The sequence below is a fragment of the Aureobasidium namibiae genome (assembly GCF_000721765.1).
Source record: "Aureobasidium namibiae CBS 147.97 unplaced genomic scaffold scaffold_6, whole genome shotgun sequence".
Classification (NCBI taxonomy): Eukaryota; Fungi; Ascomycota; class Dothideomycetes; order Dothideales; family Saccotheciaceae; genus Aureobasidium; species Aureobasidium namibiae.
In genome coordinates this window covers 151,728-173,936 of record NW_013581203.1, presented here as the reverse complement: position 1 = coordinate 173,936, position 22,209 = coordinate 151,728, and the positions used below count along the sequence as shown (strand labels likewise).

General features: G+C 50.4%; 10 protein-coding genes across 10 annotated transcripts; 7 read left to right on the top strand and 3 right to left on the bottom strand.

Moving 5' to 3' along the window:
- Positions 1 to 16: 16 nt before the first annotated feature.
- On the bottom strand, positions 17 to 1,340 carry M436DRAFT_43954 (FAD dependent oxidoreductase; the record flags this gene model as incomplete). The annotated part of the gene is made up of 2 exons (XM_013573040.1): positions 17 to 203; positions 256 to 1,340. The coding sequence occupies 2 exons, from the start codon at positions 1,338 to 1,340 to the stop codon at positions 17 to 19; spliced, it is 1,272 nt and encodes a 423-aa protein (XP_013428494.1).
- Positions 1,341 to 2,190: 850 nt separating this feature from the next.
- Positions 2,191 to 2,864, top strand: M436DRAFT_80671 (uncharacterized protein; the record flags this gene model as incomplete). The annotated part of the gene is made up of 2 exons (XM_013573307.1): positions 2,191 to 2,351; positions 2,411 to 2,864. The coding sequence occupies 2 exons, from the start codon at positions 2,191 to 2,193 to the stop codon at positions 2,862 to 2,864; spliced, it is 615 nt and encodes a 204-aa protein (XP_013428761.1).
- Positions 2,865 to 3,428: 564 nt separating this feature from the next.
- M436DRAFT_62636 (uncharacterized protein) lies at positions 3,429 to 4,300 on the top strand (the record flags this gene model as incomplete). The annotated part of the gene is made up of 2 exons (XM_013573168.1): positions 3,429 to 4,213; positions 4,273 to 4,300. 2 exons carry the CDS (start codon positions 3,429 to 3,431, stop codon positions 4,298 to 4,300), a joined length of 813 nt encoding a protein of 270 aa, XP_013428622.1.
- Positions 4,301 to 5,158: 858 nt separating this feature from the next.
- On the top strand, positions 5,159 to 5,597 carry M436DRAFT_62635 (uncharacterized protein; the record flags this gene model as incomplete). Its single annotated transcript, XM_013573167.1, has 2 exons — positions 5,159 to 5,526; positions 5,582 to 5,597. The coding sequence occupies 2 exons, from the start codon at positions 5,159 to 5,161 to the stop codon at positions 5,595 to 5,597; spliced, it is 384 nt and encodes a 127-aa protein (XP_013428621.1).
- Positions 5,598 to 6,646: 1,049 nt separating this feature from the next.
- Positions 6,647 to 7,614, top strand: M436DRAFT_80668 (uncharacterized protein; the record flags this gene model as incomplete). The annotated part of the gene is made up of 2 exons (XM_013573306.1): positions 6,647 to 7,542; positions 7,599 to 7,614. 2 exons carry the CDS (start codon positions 6,647 to 6,649, stop codon positions 7,612 to 7,614), a joined length of 912 nt encoding a protein of 303 aa, XP_013428760.1.
- Positions 7,615 to 8,856: 1,242 nt separating this feature from the next.
- Positions 8,857 to 11,681, bottom strand: M436DRAFT_44498 (uncharacterized protein; the record flags this gene model as incomplete). Its single annotated transcript, XM_013573152.1, has 9 exons — positions 8,857 to 9,374; positions 9,468 to 9,496; positions 9,547 to 10,031; positions 10,085 to 10,148; positions 10,197 to 10,391; positions 10,444 to 11,241; positions 11,296 to 11,347; positions 11,454 to 11,525; positions 11,579 to 11,681. The coding sequence occupies 9 exons, from the start codon at positions 11,679 to 11,681 to the stop codon at positions 8,857 to 8,859; spliced, it is 2,316 nt and encodes a 771-aa protein (XP_013428606.1).
- Positions 11,682 to 11,982: 301 nt separating this feature from the next.
- Positions 11,983 to 14,766, bottom strand: M436DRAFT_71684 (putative beta-mannosidase; the record flags this gene model as incomplete). The annotated part of the gene is made up of 5 exons (XM_013573231.1): positions 11,983 to 13,146; positions 13,200 to 13,515; positions 13,567 to 14,136; positions 14,186 to 14,566; positions 14,621 to 14,766. The coding sequence occupies 5 exons, from the start codon at positions 14,764 to 14,766 to the stop codon at positions 11,983 to 11,985; spliced, it is 2,577 nt and encodes an 858-aa protein (XP_013428685.1).
- Positions 14,767 to 15,939: 1,173 nt separating this feature from the next.
- Positions 15,940 to 17,925, top strand: M436DRAFT_44001 (general substrate transporter; the record flags this gene model as incomplete). Its single annotated transcript, XM_013573049.1, has 7 exons — positions 15,940 to 15,978; positions 16,028 to 16,179; positions 16,235 to 16,524; positions 16,573 to 17,050; positions 17,113 to 17,453; positions 17,554 to 17,756; positions 17,806 to 17,925. The coding sequence occupies 7 exons, from the start codon at positions 15,940 to 15,942 to the stop codon at positions 17,923 to 17,925; spliced, it is 1,623 nt and encodes a 540-aa protein (XP_013428503.1).
- Positions 17,926 to 18,410: 485 nt separating this feature from the next.
- M436DRAFT_71682 (uncharacterized protein) lies at positions 18,411 to 19,190 on the top strand (the record flags this gene model as incomplete). Its single annotated transcript, XM_013573230.1, has 2 exons — positions 18,411 to 18,474; positions 18,595 to 19,190. The coding sequence occupies 2 exons, from the start codon at positions 18,411 to 18,413 to the stop codon at positions 19,188 to 19,190; spliced, it is 660 nt and encodes a 219-aa protein (XP_013428684.1).
- An 888-nt stretch (positions 19,191 to 20,078) lies between these two features.
- Positions 20,079 to 21,884, top strand: M436DRAFT_44317 (putative alpha-amylase; the record flags this gene model as incomplete). Its single annotated transcript, XM_013573116.1, has 3 exons — positions 20,079 to 20,252; positions 20,317 to 21,123; positions 21,267 to 21,884. The coding sequence occupies 3 exons, from the start codon at positions 20,079 to 20,081 to the stop codon at positions 21,882 to 21,884; spliced, it is 1,599 nt and encodes a 532-aa protein (XP_013428570.1).
- Between the last annotated feature and the right edge of the window lie 325 nt (positions 21,885 to 22,209).

The window sequence follows — 22,209 nt, the reverse complement described above, 5'->3', positions numbered from 1 at the left end:
CCAAGGCTGGCAGAAGCTAGATCAGTTGAGATTGTTCCTCCTTCGTGAGCACTCGTCTGGGTGGACCTCCACGACTTCCATCTCCAGGCATGATAGGTGTAGCGCTTCCGGCCCACTTCCACTTCTCCTTCTGTTCTGATGAGGCTGATCCCTCGAAGCTATCAACTACATATCGACCGAGGATAGGTAGGAACTTGAACGCGCTAGTTTCTATTAGCAATGGTCTCGTTTCTGGCAGAGGGAAGGTTTACTTACTGCCCGCTGCCACCAGTTGCAATGAAGAGGTTTGAGTATTCAGGATGATAGTCGACAACAAAGTCGCCTTTTGGCGTATCAGTGTACCAGCATAGTCTCCTCCTCGAGAACGGTCGATCTGTGAACTTTGGCAGAAAGAGCGCAAGTCCATCTCTCAGAGCTTGCTCTGCATCTGCGGGTAGGTAATCAGATTGTGAAGTCATGCCTGGTGCTGAGTATTGGGTAGATTTCGAGGTATGAACAGTTTCGAAGCCATAACCATGCCTTGCCATCTTCAGGATATTGTCTCCAGGGGTGGGAGGGAAAGCAAACCAGCCGGTGCTCAAGTTGATCATGACTGGATTCTCTCGCATTTCGTCGGCTTCTTCGGGGGTGAGCTGCATGTAACCGACTGGTTGACCGGTAGAGATGAAGCGATTGCCAGCTTCAATGAGATGCGGCGTCCATGCACCGGTAGCCGCTATAAACGTATCAGCAGTCACCAATTCTCCATCTCCTGTTCGTACTCCAGTGACGACTTTGAGACCTTCAATTTCGTTTGTGACAAGCTCCTTGACAGTGCCACTCTCATCTGACAGAAGTGTGACGCCAGAATCTTTGCACAGTTTTGCCAGATGCTCGATACTCTTCGCAGCATCCACCCATCCAGCATCCAGGTTGCAGTAGCCACTGGTTTGAGCTAAGTCGCCATGAATGCCCGGATATCTCTCGTTCACTTCCCGTCCAGTATAGGGCCAAAGATCAACTTTGGCACCGATGTTCTCGAGATTACTTTTGGCTTCTTTCAAGTATGCGTTGCCGAATTCTGTCCCAGCTTGAGCACAAAGCAAGCCGCTGCGATAAAAGAATGGGGCGGAATCCTTTTGCCACCCTGCCAGAGCCTCCATGCCCATTCTCGCGTAGAACTCATCCGCATAATCTGGCCTGACGATGCGAGATATGTCGACCGAGGAGCCATCGGGTACAGGTGGAGCATGGCGGTCCAGAACTGTGATGTTGCTGTAACCGCGACGACTGAGCTCCAGAGCTGTTGAGAGACCAAAGACGCCGGCGCCGATTATAATAATTTTCTGTTCTTTGTTCATCTTGTTGTTTCTGTTGTTCCCAGTCGCCGTGAGGGGAACAGGATATTGGCGAGTCGAAGACTGCTATTTAAATATGTCCGCTGTTGTCAAGTTCAGGGCGTGAGGTGGAGAGTCGAGAAGGAGCCGGCCCGACTTTCGGAAGCGGCCCGTGGTACAATCCTACTCAACCTCACTCGCTCCTGCAGCAGAACAAAGAACTATTAAAATGCAGCAAAGGACAACACAGTATCAGGAACGTATCCAAAGGGAACTCTCGAGACCACCGACTTCATTGGGTATGACTCCTCTTCTGAACAAACCCGTGCATTCTTATGGGCATGCTTACATATACCTTAGGGGTCAGGAGTATAACATTCAGCACTCTCTGAGAGGCTGAAAAGCGAATCTAAATTCTATCCGAAAGCAAGATGTTTATACGTTCCAGACTGATGTCTACAGAGTGCTCCGAAGCATTTTATTCTGCCTCTTGAGAGTACAATGCATTTCCTTCTTTCTCATAGAGACATACAGCGATGGTATGAGCCATAGAAGGGCACAATAGTTTTCATCTCGTAGGTACATCCAACGAAGGTCGATCAAATACATGATCTTAGTGGATGCCCCCTCATTCTTGATAGTATCAAGCATAATTACACATGGACTCGTAGAGACATTCTCAGTAGGAGAGCAACATCTGGCTGTCGTGGGACGGGGCTCTCAATCTTTCACAGGGTAGATGTGATAGCTTTACTTCCTCACTCTCATACAATCGCGTCAATAATCCGGATTTTTGCTGCGTCTTACCATCTCATCTCCACCCACAACCATAACAACATCACCACCACCACCACCACCACTACCATCATCAATGATGGCCTTCCCTTTCCGCTGCCACCCATGCCTCCAGTCAGGCATCATCAAGGACTTCCGCACCATGAGCCACTTGAAGTCGCACCTAGGCTCTCTAAGCAACCATAACATGGGACCCTTGGCCTGCACCCACCCAGGATGCCAGCGCCGCTCCGCAAGACCGTACGTATAACTAAACTCCTGAGGTCAGACCCAGATGGTATCTAACAGGATCGATGCAGCGACTCCAACAACAAGAACCATACCACGGGCGGCGGTACTCACAATGCCCAGTGGGTCGTGGACCCGGTCCTTGCTAGGGACCTGGCAACAGAGGTCGAGCGCTGCCGGGTTCGTGCTCAACCTGCCGTGCCCCCCGTCGCCCCTCCTGTTGCTGCCCTTCCTGTGGCCCCTCCTGTGGCCCCTCCTGTAGCTCCTCCCGGTGCCAACCCCAGCCTGGGTCCCGTTGGTGTGGCTGCCCGCCCTGTCGGTGGTCAAGCTGTCGTCTCTACTCCCCCTTCGCGGGAGGAAGACGATAGCGAGGACGACGAGAACGAAGTCGAGGGCGAATTTGAGGGTGACGAGCACGAAGATGAGGAGGAAGACAAGCACCAAGATGAGGGCAAAGCCACCGACGTCGACCATGACCACGACGACGAAAAGGTCGACGAGGACGAAACCGCCGACACCGAGTAGACCGTTGTGCTTCTTGTAGTATTCCGCGGTACTGAACTGGGCTTTTGTTCTTAAATAGATGTGTGCTCGTAGAGGATTGGTTGTGGCGACACATTAGTAAGAGTAGCGATGTTATAAACCTCGTTCGCGATGGGCTTCGCTGGCGAACGATGTGACTTCCTGTGCTCTCGAGAGGCAGATGCTATTGTAAAATGATCGAAGGAGCGACAAGGAAGATGCCAAACTCTAGTTGGGTTGGCTGGCAGACATAGTGCTGATTGTGATCGCCCTTCGAAAGGGGGGCTCGGGTACTGCAAGAGTTAAGCGTCTGAGCATACTTCGATATCATGTAGCAACGCCGCCGTGAAGACAATCATACACAACTGTTGGTTGGCATTGTGGGTTTGCGTTTGACGTGTTTGACCGGCTTGAGTTGTTGTCCAGCCCCCTGTGACTTCCGTCTGTCTGGGTCTCACTCGTGTGCTCTGCGTCAAAGCAGGAGTTTGCGTAAACAACACACAACAACCAACCATCCCTATCTCAATCACCATCCACCACTCAACAGCCACCACAGAACACCTCGAGATGGCCACCGACATGTTCAGCGCGGTCGGTCTGACTCGTCAGAGATGGTACCAGCTCAGTAGGGGAATCCGCGACCCTCCAGCTGCTCAAAACACCAGCTTCGACAGCAGCAAGGAAGTAAACTTGGGAGACGATCAGGAAGAGGATGAAGATGATGAAGATGATGAGCTTGACCTTGAGTACGACTCTATCGACGACTGCGCCTCTTGCACTTCCGAGCCCGACAACACCAGCCCCCTCCCTGCCTCAACTCCACTGGACCAGCTCTTCGCAGACATTGAGGCCAAGGAGCGCAGAGAAAAGGAATCAAAGGTCAAGGAGCCCCTGTCACTTGCCATGCGCAACGACAAGCGCAAGAAGATTGCCTTCGCCGACTTCGACAAATGGGCTCGTGCCAGAACAGGAGCAACCAACGATGACTCTCAGTCCAACAAGCGTGATGACACTACTCCCACCGAGACTCGCGACCCTACCACTATCCTCAAGGTCTACGTCTACGAGATCCAACACATGGCTTGCTTCGAGATCTGGACTCGTGCAGCCAACGGCCGCTTTCGTCCTGCGCTCATGGAAATCAACTACACCTGCAGCAAACTCAGCAATCCCGACAGGGAAATTATGATCTCGATGATTGATGCTCTCATTGATACCTACAACAAGTCAGTCCACGCAAGTCGCTCGGGAATAATAACGGACACATATCCAAAGACTGAGAAGGGCTCGAACAACTGGTGGCACGAGAAATACAACCACTACAACGACTGTATTGCGCGCCTGGAGTTCATGTAAGTACATATGTCACCCCTGAGATCAATTTGAGCGGTTGCTGACACTTTTCAAACAGCAAGGTCAAGGTTGAAGAGCTCGTCTGAGCACCAGCTTCCATGTCTCTGCTCGGCATTAAAACGGGACGATGGACAAGGAATAACCACTCAGATGTCCGACATCGAATCTCTATGAGCAGATGATGTTATAAGGAGGATTGAGATGAAGCAATCGGTATACGCAGATGGTAATCGAAGTTAGGGACATGCGGGCACTATGGTAGCACTCGATTGAGAACTCTTCATGCCATCCCCTTCTCAAATTTCAGACCTCCTTCAAGGCCAAACTTGCGTGACTGCAGCGTATGTCTCGCTATTCTTTAATCTGTGCGAAAACTCGGCAATTGACATCGCCGCCGTACTCGTCGTTTACAAGGCTACGAATGACGAGGGGTAGTTCAATGTCTCTGTGCCACCTGAGTGACCAGATATAGAGGCTTGAAGGCGTTGCTGAGAGTCTCAGGCGGGAGGGAAAGTGCTGCTGATGTTGACATCGGGCGTCTTCATGAGTATGCAAATCAGGGGTAGCCATAACGAATAGCTGATCCACTCTTTGTAAATAAACCACAAAGAACCGTCCTTGAACAATCTCAGAAACAGTGGAAACTTGATACTGTATAGAAGAAATGCACGCAGTCTCGTCGTCGCCCGGCGGGCGGTCAATGCTTGCCAGTCGTCGATGACGGAGTATCGCACTCACACAGCTTGCGCTCTCTTTCCTCCATCATCATCTTCCCACGTCGCGCACTTTGTGTCTTGATACAACTACCCCTTCATGCGTAGATCATATCTCAAAGGTAAGTTTCTCACTGTACTATCTATCATATGTCTGCTTTTCCTGGATTTAACTCTCTCGACTTTCGCGCCTATTCTGATCCAATCCGTTGACGTTTTGCAGCATACAACATGGCGCCCTCTGAGTCTGATACCCCCGCAAAGCCTACTCACCAAGCCACCACCAATATGATCTCTGATGGTGCTGATGCTGGTGCTCAGGTCGATGCTAAAGCTGGTTCTACTTCCGACGCTGAGTGGTCAACCTTGACCATCGGCGAGAAGATCGCCGCTATAAACGCTCGAAACAAAGCCTTTGCCGATGCCCGCAAAGCCAAACCCGAGAGCAAAACCACTGCTGAGCCAGGACCCATCGACGAGAATGACCGTGGGACCTTCAAGATGCTCGATGAACGCATGGCTGCACTCAAGCTGCAGGTTGAGGCTCTCAAGAAGGATTCCTCTGAGATGAGAGACGACGCTGGCAAGCCTGATGATTCGTAAGTTCTTCTGGTCCCCTTCGGTCATTAATCTGCATACTCATCGTAAGCATAGGGGAGACCAAGTTTGATCGTTCCCTCCTTGGCTAGAGGATCCCGCATCATTCTCCTGTGCTCTCAAATCTCCCACCCGCTGCAAGGTGTGCGATGGTTTTACTGATCATGAAGACACACGCACACATGCCTGTACGTTGAGATCCTTCAGCGCAGTAAGCTCGAACGATATACTAATGGACTCGAGCTAGACGCCCCTCTCTTCCAACATTACGCTCGAAAAGAACGCTACTTCTGCTCAAACCATTAAAGAAAGCATTCGATGTTAAGACGAAGCGATGAAAGGAGGGAGCTTGCTTTCGCGCGTCTTCTGCTACTGTGCATAGGATCCTGACATTGCCTTCGTAAAATGCAACGAAAGTTTTCTCTCTTCCGTGACCTCATTCCGATGATTGAGGTGACACTTGTTCAGTCAGTAGACATCCTTGAGCACTTTATCTCGCATTGCCTGAATTTCTCCAAGTGCCCATAAGAACGCACGTTGCTGATATGAACTCATGTCGCTTCGATCGATAAAGTCGCGGACACCTCTATGCACTGACTCCCACATCTGTATCCACCCGTGCATTTCTATACCACACCATTGGTTTTGTGTTTTTACTGGGGATGTAGTTCTCTTTGTGAAATTTGGAAAGCCTCTTGTCCTCGATGAACTCTGTGTACAAACTGGCCATGTCCGAGGTGAAGAGCTATATGGCGTGTATAGGGAGACCTTCGATCGAGGTACATATAGAAGGTGATGTTCGTGCCAAAACGGTTCTTTGGGTGAGGCATGAACTCTTGTGTCTGTCTCCTATAACATGAAGATGGCACCCCATCTCGAGCACAGTTCTCAGCATGGCAGTAAAGTTGGGACTGAGTGATGAGTGGTTTTCCGCGCTGCAGAGTCCGCATATCTTCGTTGCTTCCGTTTGTTAACAAGTTCGATCTTACACGCACCCTCGCAAAGCTACCAGTGCGTCACTTCAACTTTTATCAACGTTTCCATCACAACAAAGGTACTTTCTTCGATCCTGACTCTCACACGTTTTCCTACGCCGCGATCTAACTCTCTTCAGTCATCATCATGGCATCAAGTTCGAAGGAAGGCCAGAGCGCAGTCGCCAACAGCGCCAGCGCGATCAACGTTGCTCGTCCAATTCGCTCAGGCAGACCGCGCTCGCTGTCTACACCGCACAAAATCTTTACCTACGACCCCCGCAGCCTTGAGTCTGCTGCAGTGTCTCCTCTCATTCTTTCTGAAAGTCCTAAGGACCGCCGTCGTGAGACTGTGGCAGAAGCTCTATCGCATCTGATCCCTACCATGACTCCAGACGCAGCCACGACTGGACAGGCCATCGCGACTTTCGACTTCGAAGAGGCCGCTGGACCCCGCGGTTCTCCTCTTACTCCTACGGCTTCTCCTCAGGTTGTCTCTGTCGAGGAAGATGCCACCACCGGCGCAGAAGCTAGTCCCATCAAGCAGAACCTTCATCAGCAGCACTCGACCATCGGACTCAAGCGCAAGGCCAACGATGCCATTCTCATCACTCCTCCTCGTCGTCAACGCCAGAAGACCAACGCTGTCGTCACTACTCCCACCAGCAACGGAGATGCTCCTCCCCCTGACTTGCTGGTCAACCTGAGCCGCAACGTCCAACACTTCATCCCCTCTGACTGGCCCGACTGCGAACATGACCCTCTTGCTTATGGCATGAGTCTTGGCCTCTCTAACGATAGCTTCAAGCTCGCCACTTCAGACAAAGACAAGGCTGAAGAGATCATCGACAAGATCTTGGCCGTTTCTTCCAGACTCCTCAAGCGTCAGCGCGTCCTGATTCACGACTACGATATCTTCGACTCTCAGACCTACAAGCCTGTGGGTCGCCTCGATGAGGGTACCAGAGCACTCAGACACTTCACCGGTACTTTGAGAACTGGTCTCGAAGACATGGAGCAGTGTATTGGCGAGCTCGCCAATCTGTAAGTTTCTCTAGCCTTTATTCGATCGTGCGTCTCGATGCTGACTTCATGAGCAGGAGAGATGAACTGTGATCTTTGAATATCAGATACCATGTGCCTCGTCTTGCGACGTTGTAAGGCTTTGCTCTCCTACCAATGGTAGTCTAACAATCGTTCGATCGCCCAAGATCCAGATTAGCCGCTTCTGTGTGTTTCTTGGGCTTTACAGCGGGACTGTCAGGCAGTACCAGGAAACTTCGGAGTGGCTTCAGCCGCGGTTGGAGTAAGAGACGAGTTGGTTTCGTGGTTCTCTGTTTTTTCTTTTCTTTGTCTACAACCTGCCAACAGGCGGGGGCTTTGTTGTTTTCTTTCGTCGAGAAGACCTTTGTTGCCTTTCCATTCATCAAACCTTTTTGTTCTTTGTACTTTACACAACTCTACTGTCGTCGTCAAGCCAGTACTACTCATCCTACAGACCCTCTAGTATGTATAAAGTCTAGTCTACGCTACTCCCTAGAGCCCGTATCTACCATCCAACACAGCAACAAAAACCCCAAGCCCATACCAATAACACCAACATACAAAATGTGCAACACAACCACCACCTCTGAGCCCCCTGTCCTCCTCAGATGTTGCGTCAGCGACCAACACTACTGGTGCGCTCGCTGCAATGTCAACATTAGAACTTGCTCCTGCTGCGATGGTCCCAGCTCGGGCTGGTCTGTAAACAGATAGATGGTGAGGAAACAAGACTGTGTCAACCGATAAGTTATGTGCTTCTAGGCGTTCAGGTTCTTGGTATACTGTGGTTTTGATAAATCGAACAATCAATCTTTTTTTTTCTTCTCTTGAATTTACTTTCGTGTGATCATATTCTGCAGCTTTTTGATGGTGATGACTTGATTCGAGGATAGATGTGTTTTCGTAGTACTCAACACCAACCTTCTGATGGAGATGTTCTAACTTGCTCGAATCATCCCAATGGCGACTCGCACCGATTTCATGTGTAGTATGGAACCTATCTCGAGTACCTAAACTCCAAAATTCTTGGTGTCCGTTTCATTGGCGCATTCGTCGGAGAAGTGTTCGTTCACATCGACACCATAGAGTATCATGTAACCGATCCAGCTGAACTCTATCTTGACCTACACATAATTGTGGCACGGCAAAATGAGTTTCCTGTTTTCGACTCAGCGTGGAAAGTATCCCTATTGATGCTTATGCTCTTTCTGCTGATGAGTAACAACTAAGTACTCGTTTCGGGCCTGATGACCAGATCGCACAGCAGGAAGTGGGAATGGTCTGATCGGTGCTATGGTGCTATCGGAAAAACCCTTATTGCTGAAACTGCCAGTGTTGATCGCCAGGACCCTGCGTGCTCGATCCAGCCATCCAATCGAACTCGCTGTAAGTAAACCCAGTTCCAGCGTTTCCGAATATGTCAGTGTCATCGACAGGTACATCCCACATCATGTCGTCCAACCAGAAATTGTTCATCGCAGCAGCTGCGTTCGGTGAGAGCCCCCATATGTCTTCTGCAGGCATCTCTGAGTCCGGAACGGGCAGTTGAGCATTTTCGTAAGTGTTGGTTTGGCCCGCTCCAGTGCCAGCAAGTGCTCCGAGCCTCAGCGGATCATCGTTGGCTCGGATGTGTTGAACTTGAGTAAGATGCCTTTGGTCGGCTCCTTCGCTCGCCAAAATCTTACTGGCTTCGTATAATCGCGATACAACATCATGAGACTTTTTTGCTGCTGCAGACCAGCGATCCATCCTCGTGAAGAAATGTAGAGCTTTCTCGACCAAACTTCGCCACTCTTCCATATTGCTTCCATCAGAGGGCCCAGGGGTCTTGTCTATGATGTTTGTGTCAGATTGTGCCACTTGGAGGTCCTCTTCTTCTTCATCACCAGGGTGCTTTCGAAGTTTTGCCAGTGACGAAAAGATACACACGAGCGGGACCATTACTGCTTGGTACCTGGAATATCGTAAGCAGAGAGTACGGTACGTCCAAGGCGTTATACTCACATGAACCAGACGCCATTCCAGCCAGAAAGCAGATCTTCACGGCACAGATTACTGATGTCTGTGATAGTTCGAGCTGCAACAGCCTGACATCGACCAACACCTACTTTCTCTTCTGCCGAGAGCGGGGTCTCATGTCCATCGCGCAATGCGGCGGCCAGGACGTACGGGCGATGGAGCAACAGTCGAAGGTTTTGGTATCTCCAGAGCATAATAATGCTTGGTGTCTCAAGCATTTCTCGAGTTCTTGCCTGGTTCGACGACTTGTACCGACGATTCTCAGAAGCGAAAGATGTGTCTCGTTTCAGAACAGGCGGTAAATCAGTATGCCATTGTAGCAGCTCTTTGTCGAGTCTGTTCAGCTCGGCGAATGCTAGAAGTGGTGTGGCAGATAGAGCGTCTTGAATCTGAGCAGCGATTTTACAGAATGCGACGTTATGTGCCAAGGGGATGAACTTGATCATCGCCGGGTCCGAAAAATCTGTAATCTACATTGTGTCAATTATAGTCACAGCGAGTATCTTTGTCTGTCTGTACTGACCTCTGGTACGTGAACTGTGATACCCTTGCTAGGCTGTCCTAATGAAGGCCTCCCTGTGGTCGTGCTATACAGCATCAGTATTACTCCGAGTTATGGTATCAAGTTGACTTACTTCGCCCAGGTGTCGAGAACATACAAGCTCCACCACGTCCGTCGTCTGACATCGGCAGACATAGCTTTGTGTGTTGGACTTCCGTTGGTGGGGTTTGTATCAGTGTATTCTCTGTGCAAGCCTAATACGGTGGCTTGACGCAGCGTCGCACCCATGAGGTTGTTTGCCAAATTCGGCCTACTGACATAGTGGAGGCTGCCTACATTAGTCTCATCTACGACCATTATCATGCATTTTTCCGACTTACTAGTAACCACTCAAAAGTCCCAAAGCTTGGACAACAAGCGTATTACCGCTACCAAGGCTGTCAAGATCCAGGAGTCGCATAGCACGTTGATAGTAGGCTTCGTGAGCAATGCTGGTACCGTCTGACAACATCACTGATCCTAGAGCTAGGACTGTGTTGAGCAAAGCCAGCCAAGCATGATCTTTGCGCTCTCCATATAGCCAAGTTTGCCAGAATTGTTGCTCGTCTAGCATTGGCATAAGCGGATGAACCTTGCTGAAATATGTTTCAATCAAGATCTGACCAAGCTCAGCAGGAGGCAGGTATCCAGTATCTACGCTGATATGATCCGATGACGGCGAGTCCGCTCGACTTGGTAACGCGGTTTCTGTATGACCTGATGCTAGTAATCTCCGCGTCGCAGGAGCGACTCTGCAGATGACTTTCAAAGCCGCTGTGATGGAAGAAACACCCACATATGAAGAAGGTCTATCTAATGACAAGGACAGTCCATTGACATCATCAGAAATACCTTGTACTCTGGCTGAGTGTCGCGTGGCCTCGTCAGCAACAGGATCTTGCTCTGGCGCCTGTATCAGTGTTTCCAGGCTTTCTGCTCCCTCAGATTCCAGGGTAGATGCTGGAGAGGCAAGCTCCGATGTCTTTGTAGGATGATCGATCGCCTCTGGCAACATACCGATAGCAGCGATGAGGTCCTCCTTGGATAAGGTGACTAATTGTTCAACACTCCTACCAGGGAAGAGACGCTCGAAGACCGAGCGATACTGCTCTACAGATGATGACAAGTCTTCCACCAACCTGCACGGCGTTAGCTTCTCAATTCCAGACACACCAGAATGAGATTAAGCTTACTTCTTGGACAGCACAACACGTGGTGGTGGCTTCGAGTACTGACAAGCATCGGCTTGCTGTGAGACAGCATCAGCGATGGACCCGTCCACACTGTGAAATCTCATACCTGATAGTAAACACCTAGAACTGATTCAGAAACTGTCTTCGTCTTGTCGTACTGGGTACCCTGCACTCACACTGGCCACAAGGTGAGGCGCCATCGCAGCGTATTTTTCTACGCCTACAGGATCCTGTCACTCCATCAATATCTGATGATCGAAATCCATCAAAAATTCAGTTGTACCGCATGCATTGCTCGTCGTGATACGTCGAGTCACTGGTGGTTTGGGTGGTTTTGCGGCATCCGTGTTGTTCTCGCTGCCAGAAGCCTGGAAAGAACCGAACATCGTATAGCGGGGTAGCTGCCTATTGACCTAGGTGGCGCCGATCGATTCGACGAGATCGCCCACGAACAGAATGCGCATTGGAAAGATGTTGATGGGGAAGCTGCAATTTTCTGGCCTGGGGGGAATGAAAGCTTTATATGATCAGGGCATGGAATTAAGCTTTCCCTTGATCGACCTTGCCGTACGGCGTTTTGTCATTCTGCCCCACTTCCTCATCAACTACGAATATATGTCGTATGAAGCTGGACTCGGCCCTGCGTCACTATGGAGTGTAATTACTCTGCCCTCTGGTATAAGCTATCTATTGTCCATAGTAACGCCACTTGAGAGGGGCATCACCAGGCTTCAATCCCTTGACTGTGATAAACTGCTCGTCTCCCGGCGCGATGTCAATAGCGCTATCGTTCACGAGAACTCCTTCTCGTTCCTCGAACACCAAACCTTTCGTGGGCTTGTCTGATGTCACTGTAATCTTGCCATCATCAAAGACTACCCTGACTCCTCTTTCATCCATGTTGAGGTACTTGAGCGGTTGAGGCCAATCGATGTCTCGCGAGGCAACACCATCCTCTCCATCTATCCAGATTCTTGCCGCAAGCACGTGTGGTTCTTCTTTCTCGTTGTTTATCTCACCGTCGAAGATATTCGTTGTGCCGTTCGCTGTAATCTTGACTTTCCTCCTTACCAAGGCTGGCTTGATCTCCTTGCCGGTAGCGATGGAGATATATCTAAGCTCCACCTTAGTTGCCGTCATTTCTTTTGTGCTGTTACTCGATACCCAGCACTCATAAGAACTTGTCTTGGCTGGTCTGGCATGAACAACACTCCAGTCATGATGTGCACGCTTGACGGCAACAGCAATAGGAGCCAGGACTCTTCGCATGGCATAGTAAGCCGGCTTCTTACGCTGAAAGTAGTCGATGATGGACCATGATGTGACAGGCCAACAATCATTGAGTTGCCATACAAGCGCACCACCGCAGTGTCTGGTCTTCGCATAAGGAGACGACGCGGATGGGCTGACTGCGTGTCCCCACTGCTGTCGCCAGCCACGGTAACCGTACATCAAAGCATCTGACTGGCTGAGTTGTGTAAGGTGAATGTATGCCTCAAGGCTGGGATCTGTGATGCGGAAGTTCTCGACCAAGTATGTTGCGATCCTTCTTTCGTGACCATCCGCTTTGTTGTGAAAGTCGATCATATGTGATTGAACATAGAGCTCGGCTGGGTCGGTGACATAGTATTTTATGGTGTCGATATGTGCGTGGGCCTCAAGCCCGAACTCGGAATTAAATCTGCCACCGAGAGTGTCGTAGATCTGGTACTTCTCCTGGGTTCCGTGCCATACATTCCACTGATGCATATCGCCAACGGTTGGGTTTGAGGAGATGAGACCGTCGCCCCAGGGCGATCCAGGATGATAAGGTACATGAGGTGAATTGGAAGCAACGACCTCTGGTAGCATCTATAAAGGCGTTAGTCGGAGCTTTGGTAATAACAATCAACGCATCCACATACCTTTTCGTAGAGATATCTGGCAGGGAAGTCTGTTTTGAGCCAGCTCTCTGGATCCTTATCGGCATAGTCGTATGTGAGGCTACACTGCTCTTGCACCTGATAATCTTCGTTGTTTCCAGCATAGATGACGATCGACGGATGATGGCGGATGCGCTTGACTTGCGCAATACACTCGGTCTCGACTGATTCCCTGAACTCTTTGATAGCTGCGGGATAGTTGCCGCAACCAAACATGAAGTCTTGCCAAACGAGAATGCCGAGCTCATCGCAGGTATCGTAGAAGACATCCTCTTCCCAGATACCACCACCCCAAATTCTGGCAACGAAGTTAGTTTGCAACTCGAAATGCAGTTTTGTCCAAATATACCTTATCATGACTTGATAACCATCGACCATAGTTTGCAGCCACGATTGGTATCTTGCTTTCGTAATTCGAGGTGTGAAGCTGTCAGCCGGGATCCAGCAAGAGCCGCCGCAGAACACATCAATGCCGTTGATTCTGAAGAAGAAGGTCTTGCCGATCTCATCTGGTTCTTGAACCAATTCGCCACGGCGGAAGCCAATCCGCTTGCTGCACGTCTGTATATCGCTGTGTTTCAAGACCAGTACAGCCTCAAAGGTATACATGGATTGCTCGCCATAACCATGAGGGTACCATAGCTTGGGCTGAGAAATGTGGAAGTCGGCCTTGGCGATGCCTTTGCTGTCAACCGGTACCGTCTTCTCGAAGATCAGGTCACTTTCTGAACGAACAGAAATCCTGACATCGGCTTCGGAAGAACGTTCGGTGGAAACCGAAACATGGACAACGACATCATCGAGTGATTTGCTGAGATCGTAATCCACTCGCATGTCGGAGATTCGAGCATATGAAGTTTCCAAACGGACTGCTCGCCATGGACCACAAGTCATCAGTACCGGGCCCCAGTCCCAGCCCCTGTCTCGTGTTAGTATACGCGCAGTAGCTTGTGGTCCTCTGTTCTCACCAGTGGTATTGAGCCTTTCTGGTAGCAAGCCTGGCCATGTCTGCATTGAAGCCAACCCATTTGTGCTCAGGGTGAGCGTCCTTGATCTTTCGACCCTCCACCAATGCCGAACGAAAGTCAATCTCCAGCGTGTTATCTTTGCCGTCTTTAAGGATTTTCGTGATGTCAATCCTGTACGGAATGAACATATTGTCGCTTTCCAGGATGACCTCGCCATTGACTTTGACGGTCGCGAACGTGTCAAGGCCGTCGAGAACAAGTTCATGGATCTGACCCTCTCTCGTAGAGTCAATTTCTGGGAGCCTTGTTCTGTAGGTCCAACTCTTGTCCCCAACCCATTCACATTTGAGCTCGTTGAAACCGAGGAAAGGGTCTGGAATGCTGTTGAGATAGAAGTCAGCGACGATCACGAGAATATGGCACACCTTCGCTTACACATTGTTCGCAATCAGGTCGAGGTGTACATTGGTGGGCACAGTCTTTACTGGCATCCAATTGTCCAAGTCGGTCTGCTTGAACTCCCATGATTCTTTGAGCTCATGCACCCGCAAGGCTTTAGAGGTCTCGGTGGTGCGTGTCATGTCTGCTGGGTGATTGGACAGGCGACAGCCAACGCTGTGGCAAGCACTCACATCTTATAAACAATCAGGATGATTTGCAAGACCCTGAGCCGGATGAAATCTGGCTGCCCACTCCTCAAAAGTTGATATTGTACCGAATTGGGCAGAGAGCTCACGGAGAAGCTCGTCGAGCTCCGCTCCCAATGTGGTTAGATCAGGGCGGCTTCGGATCTTGGCAGCCACGATAGCCGAGGTTCTCGTTTTGTCACGGAGCTCCTTCCTCCGTGCCAACCTGCCACCTCCTCTCATCTTATTACAGTCACGGACCTACCGACTCCATGGTATATGCGGGTTGACTCGTTCAGGTCACCACATCACGCGACTACGGAAGAATTCTGATACCTTATTTACCCCTCCAGACACAGATCTGTGATGGTCTCGAACGATACCGAGCGATGTCTGAACATGCACTTACCATCGTCGGCAAGGCGCAAGACTTGAGATCAAAAGCATATTGCCAAGTACATGTGCGTTCAGCATGATTCTTCGTTGAGCCAGGCAAGTAGGGCCGTGAACCCGTACTGGTTGTGACCTTGGTTTATCGCTTGTCTCCTGGGCGCTCTTTAGCACATATTTCAATGTCACGCGGTCCCAGATGAGAAGAGTGCAAGCGGAGCGCTTGTGCTGATCTACAGGAGGATCATGCAGTATATCAATCTGCGAAATTGAGAAAGCCAGTATTCATTGTCGCTTGTGGCTCCCTGTGTCTAGATTCCACCACGCTGGGCAGTTGTAGACTTCGGTCCACCGCTCCTTCTTTAGGGAGTGTCGGCCCTTTGTTCCGCTAATAACTTTTGAATCCTTGAAAAAGCGAAGCCACCATTGTTGTGTATTGACCGAACCTGACTACGAAGCACCGAATGTTGCACCTCTGACAACAGTGTGGTGGTGTAGTAGTTTTTCCAGGGCTCGGCAATAAGCTCCAACGGCTTCCTCTATGCATGCGGAGGGCTCGCCTCCGTCTCAACCACCTCGAAACGAACCTCTCCGGGGTTGCCTCGCGGGGTGCATGCAGATCTATATCTATCGACTACATCCCCACACTCACCCCGATACTTCTCTCCCCAGATCTGCATACATTGCTTACTATTGTGACTCGCTCTTATCAAGTCGTACTAGAAACCATCTTCAACCATGACGATGGACGAGAAGAATGCGGTCGAAGGCCTTGCTGTACCGTACACCGACTGCAGTCCCTGCGAGCTACGCTGACATTGAGTAGACTGTCGGATCCCATGATGGAGACAACGAGCATATCGAGACCATTGCTGGTAGCACTGCTTTCAACGATGCATTGATGCGAGAGCACCCCACCCTGATGAGCCCGACCACCATCCTGCTCTTCGCATGCACTCTTCTTGGCTGTTTGTGCCAGTGAGTTAACTACGCGCTACCTTTCCCTTTTGGCCATAACTGACGCATATCTCAGAACCATGAACGGTTATGACGGAAGTCTGCTCAATGGCCTGCTCATCAACCCGCAATTCAAGACTTTCTTCCATGGCTCCAACGCTGGAATTTGGGCTGGTATCGTGTCGTCCATGTACCAAATCGGAGGTGTCGTTGCTCTTCCCTTCGTCGGTCCCGCCATTGATACGTGGGGTCGTCGCTGGGGTATGTTCATCGGCTCTATGATCATCCTGCTGGGCACGATCGTCTCTGGAACCACATTCAAAGATGCAAGCGTCGGACAATTCATGGGTGGCAGATTCATTCTCGGTAAGCGTCCTATGTCACCCCATTGGTAGCATCACTGACCCGTTGCAGGCTTCGGTGTATCCATCGCTTCCTCCGCAGGACCCATCTATGTCGTCGAGATGTCTCACCCTGCATACAGAGGCAAAGTGACCGCCTACTGCAACACCTTCTGGTTCACTGGTAGTATTATCGCAGCAGGCGCTGTTAGAGGCGCTCTCGATCTGTCAGGAAACTCTTCATGGCTTCTGCCCGTCTGGCTCCAATGTCTGTGTCCAGGAATCATCGTCATCTTCTGTTGGTTCATTCCCGAGTCACCCAGATGGCTCTATGTCAACAACAAGCGAGAGTCCGCCTTGGCAACTCTTACCAAGTGGCATGGACAAGGAGACTCGGAGAGCGCATGGGTGAAGCTACAATTGGCCGAATACGAAGACTTCTTGAACATGGACGGCGCCGACAAGCGCTGGTGGGATTACAGCGCTTTGTTCAAGAAGGCCAGCTCGCGCTACAGACTCGCTTGCAACTGCGGCTTTAGTATCTTCGCACAGTAAGTGAATACATTATGCCATACCTGCAGAGACAACAAGCTAATCATGTTGTCGCTTCTAGATGGGCAGGAAATGCCGTCTTGACTTACTTCATCGGTGCTGTGCTCGACACCGCTGGATACCACACAGCCATTCAGCAAACCAACATCAACTTGGGATACTCATGCTTCCAATTCGTCTTCGCGCTGATCGGATCTGCCTTTGTCGACAAAGTCGGTAGACGTCGTCTGATGATCACCGGTATGGCTGGTTGTGCTGTCGTCTGGGTTGGCATGACCACAGCCAGTGGCTTGTTCAACGAGACTCAGGATGCCAGTGCTGCCAAAGCAACTGTCGCCATGATCTTTATGTTTGGCGCAATCTTCTCTTTCTGCCTCACGCCTCTTCAAGCTCTTTACCCTGGTAAGTCTTTCGTGCCTACATGAAGAACAAATGTCGAAGAGAAAAAATCCAGAGAGAGCCATATCACAACAGGACATCTTGCTAATCATGCTTTGTTTAGTCGAGGTGTTGTCCTTCGAAATGCGTGCCAAAGGTATGGCGTTCTCGAGTCTGGCTGTCAACGCCGGTGGCCTCCTCAACCAATTCGCCTGGCCTGTCTCTCTCAAGAACATTGGATGGAAGACGTACATTGTGTTCATCGTTTGGTGCACAGTTCAGACGGCGATCATCTGGTGGTTCTTCCCTGAAACGAAGAACAGAACTGTAAGTATCTTTGAGATTTCTCCATATCACATATACTGACCATTCTTAGCTCGAGGAACTCGACGACATCTTCGAAGCTTCCAACCCAGTCAAGAAGTCATTGGAGAAGAAGCAGGTGTTGGTCAGCGAGCAACACGGTGTTGCTGTTATCGAGAAGGTTGTGGTGTAGGTGATTTGTTGGTGAAGCCTCCGACGAAGATTTCGGCGATGGATGCTTGATCAAAGAACATACGGACGTATATATTAGCAACACCGACTCATGTTATCCATGACGCAATATGAGAATCCTTCTTTGGACACCGCAGCTGTCATGCAAACTCATCGTGTCGAAAACATCAATCTTTTCTGCCACACCGCATCACCATTCTTCGACAGATCTCGACAAAGAATCATGGCGCCAAGCTGGGCAGATGACCAAAGAAGCGAAGCGACAAATTTTGTCCTTCCAGACCCGAAGAACAAAATATCATTACACTGTACCGAGATCTGCTCGACGGGTCTATCGATTCAGAGTCAGCAGCCCATACCATCACAACTACCTACGAACCTCGCCTACTGAAAGGAGAGAAGATATCACATCATCTGTTTGCCTTGCTGTCCAACGCAATCATACACCCGGTAACCACATTACAAGATCACCAACAGATCGTTGAAATGCTGTTACATCTCTCCAAACTACCTGACGTTCTCTCCGACAGCGTACCTTGCAAGGAAAATGGTCGGCCCTACTGAAGTTCTGTTCCAGAGTTTAGTTTTTGGCTTTCGCACCGCGCTTTGAGTTAGTCTTCCTTCTCTTCCTCACCAAACATCTTACCCTGGCAAACTGACAAACGCTGAGATATTCACACCATTGAAGACATAGACTTGGGAAACTGCCCCTTGACTTGGCCTCAACAAGCGCAACAATATAAGCAAGCCAATACCTTTGCCGCGATATACACTTCTGCTCTTTCTCCCTCTATCACACACGAGCGGAAGAGTATGCAGCACACAACACTCCACTGCCTCTCGCAAGCCCCCGAGGTGGAGATATCTACTCACCGACAGATCCGTCGCGCGGGCATCCACATCCCTGCCGCCTCTGCATGGCTACTACACGCAGCACCTCGAATCTTGAAATTTTGCAACAGCAAGGAATTGTATCACGGTAATTTGGAATGGAGAAGTTGGCTGGGAGGTAGTGATGGAGGAAAGTGTTTGTGGAGTGGTGACGAGGGGTTTAGTGTTGAGCGATGGGTGTTTTGGAAGCACAGGTTTGGGGTTGTGGTGGGCTTGGGGCGGAGGGGGTTTGCGAGTCGTGTGGTTGATGATGTTGTGGGGTGTGCGAGGCGGGCGGGTAAGGTGATGCGTGAGGTTGAACAAGAGGATGGGTTTGCGGTTGATGGTGTATTGGGGTTGTTTGGGCGTGATGACGTTTCGAGTCTGGTGTTATAGGGAAGGAGGGACCGTGTGGTTGACGCGACAGGAAATCGCGGTTGTGGAGGATCTTCGGGTCGTGAAGCCTCTCGACGTCCTGCCATGTAAGCGCTTAGACGAGCTAATCGATACTATCTCTTAGCATATACCATCTCTCCTGTTCGCCTGAGAGTAAAGAGGATCGGTCTCGACCGATTTCTAAGACGGTTTCTTCTTCGACCGAAGAGATGCAATATCTGTTCCTTGAAACCTGTCTGCTGGAAATCTTCCTCGAGCTTTGATGTGTCTTGATGAGGCTTATTGATAAAAAATATTTTGGAAACACAAAAGCTGAGCTTACGCAGCCACACCACCGATTAGTCGGTACAATTGATGTCTGGGTACATGAGAACGAGCTTGGAGATCCCTGACTGAGTATTACACTCGCTATTATACTCATGGCTGCCATGTTATCGTCAAAAAACCATTCGAAGCCTTTGTTTCCTACACGACCCTGCCCCTCGACGGACCATGACCCCGGCCGGAGCCATCCTCCACAACCCGCATGTGTCAGAACTCCACCACTCTGCCGGTTGCCCGAACGTCCACATACGTCAATTCCGGGCGCTTATCAGGCGTTTTTCCCTGCTCTCGCCCGCAACTTTAAACCCCTGCCGTTGCTTGAAACCTGATTGCTGATCTGTTTACTGCCACGTTTCAGCTACTGTGATGTCGGTGGAGGGGTGTTTGTTGAGAAGGGCTGCGAAGCTGTTGAGAATGGCCATATACCTGTTTACGCCAGCGTGCTGTCATATCTGAAGCCTCCCTTGCTCTCCGTGTTTTTATCAAGGCCTTCGTTCGCACTTCCTTCAGGTTCCCACCTTTTCGCAATTCAGATATCTGTATTTTCTCAAGACATCTTTCATTATGGGCGGCGAAGAACCTACACCCGAGAACTACACTCTGCTCCAGGGCTTCGAGTGGAACGTGCCTGCCGATGGCAAGCACTACAACCGTCTGCACGATGCAATGCCCGCATACAAGCACATTGGTATCTCCAACATCTGGCTACCTCCCGGCTGCAAAGCCAGCTCTCCCAACGTAAACCCTCCTCGTCCCCCATATCTCTCCAGATTGAACCCACCATACTGACTCTGCCACCCAGGGCAACGGCTACGACGTCTACGATCTCTACGACCTCGGCGAATTCGACCAAAAGGGCGGCGTAGCAACAAAATGGGGCACCAAAGACGAACTCCTCGCCCTCGCCTCCTCCGCAAAAGATTCCGGCATCGGCCTCTACTGGGACGCGGTCCTCAACCACAAAGCCGCCGCCGACAAGAAAGAAAAATGCCACGTCATTGAAGTCGACCCCAACGACCGCGAAAAGCAAATCTCCGACCGCAAGGAAATTACCGCTTGGCTAGGCTTCAACTTTGACGGCAGAGGCGACAAGTATTCGAAGCAAAAGTATCACTGGTATCATTTTGGAGGTACGGATTATGATGCTGCGACGGGAAAGAATGCAATTTTCCAGATTCAGGGTGATGGTAAGGGGTGGAGTGAGTCTGTGGATGATGAGGGCGGCAATGCTGATTTCCTCATGTTCGCCGACTTGGACTACTCGCATCCTGAGGTCTGTGAAGATGTTACGAATTGGGGAAAGTGGATTGTGAACGAGGTTGGGCTTCGAGGCTTCAGACTTGACGCCGTCCAGCACTTTTCCCAACGCTTCACCAAAGGATGGATCGAGGCACTACGCAAGGAACACGGCGACCTTTTCTACGTCGGCGAGTTCTGGAGTGGAAATCATCAAGATCTAATCGATTGGGTGGAACAGATGGAGAGGAGGTTCTCGCTGTACGACAGCCCGCTGCTCAACAATTTCTCCAACATCAGCAAGAGCGAAGCTGCAGATTTGAGAAAGGTTTTCGACGACACTCTGGTTCAGAACCTGCCTGTGAACGCTGTGGTAAGTCCCGTTCCTTTCTACCTCACTGTCCCCCATCGTGAAGAAAGAAATAAAAAATATATGGAAAAAATCCTTGAAGCCTCCCCAAACCTACCCCGACCTACCCCAAAGCACATCACACTAACAACACACTCTACAAACAGACTGTAGTCGTCAATCACGATACTCAGCCTGGACAGACGGTCGAGACACCGGTCGAGGGCTTCTTCAAGCCCCTCGCCTACTCCTTGATTTTGCTCCGCCGCGACGGCTACCCAAGCATCTTCTACGGCGACCTCTACGGCATGAAAGGCGACAACCCCGAACCACCCTCCTGCGGCAACAAACTCGCCGATCTAATTCTCGCCCGCAAACTCTTCGCCTACGGCGAGCTCAACGACTACTGGGACAACCCCAACTGCATAGGATGGGTGAGACGCGGCACGCATGATCGTAAAAACGGATGCGCAGTCGTCATGAGCAACACCGGACCCGGAGAAATCCAGATGCACGTCGGTCCCGAGCACAAGGGCGAAGTCTGGACTGATTTGCTAGGCTGGGAGCAAGGAGAGGTGACGATTGATGAGGAGGGCAATGGTGTGTTCAAGTGTCCTGGTTGCAGTGTTGCTGTGTGGACGAATAAGGATGCAGAGGGTAGAGAACACTTCCCTGTCAACTTTGACAGTGATATTTACAAGGAGGCGTCGAAGCAGGATGGTGATGAGGAAGAGAAGAAGGAGGATGGCGAAAAGGAAGAGAAGAAGGAAGAAGACAAAGAGTAGAGGAGCAAGTCCTCGATATCAATGAGCTGGAAGCCTTGGTGCTGTACATAATACCCCCAGGAGAGATGGACATACACGGAACGATATAGACAGATTTACAGCACAGGTTAGACGAATGACGGAGGCAACATGATTTTCAATCACTCATCTCCATACTCGATCACTCTACCCAAAGGATATTCCAACCAGACACCGAAGCTCTCCAAGACACCCCTCAATCACAAAAACCTACAGTAGGACCCGGAGGAATAGCCGCCCCGGGAGATCTCCTCCACCCATCACAAAAAGGAAAATGATCTACCACGTGCCTGAAGATCTCGCGTTC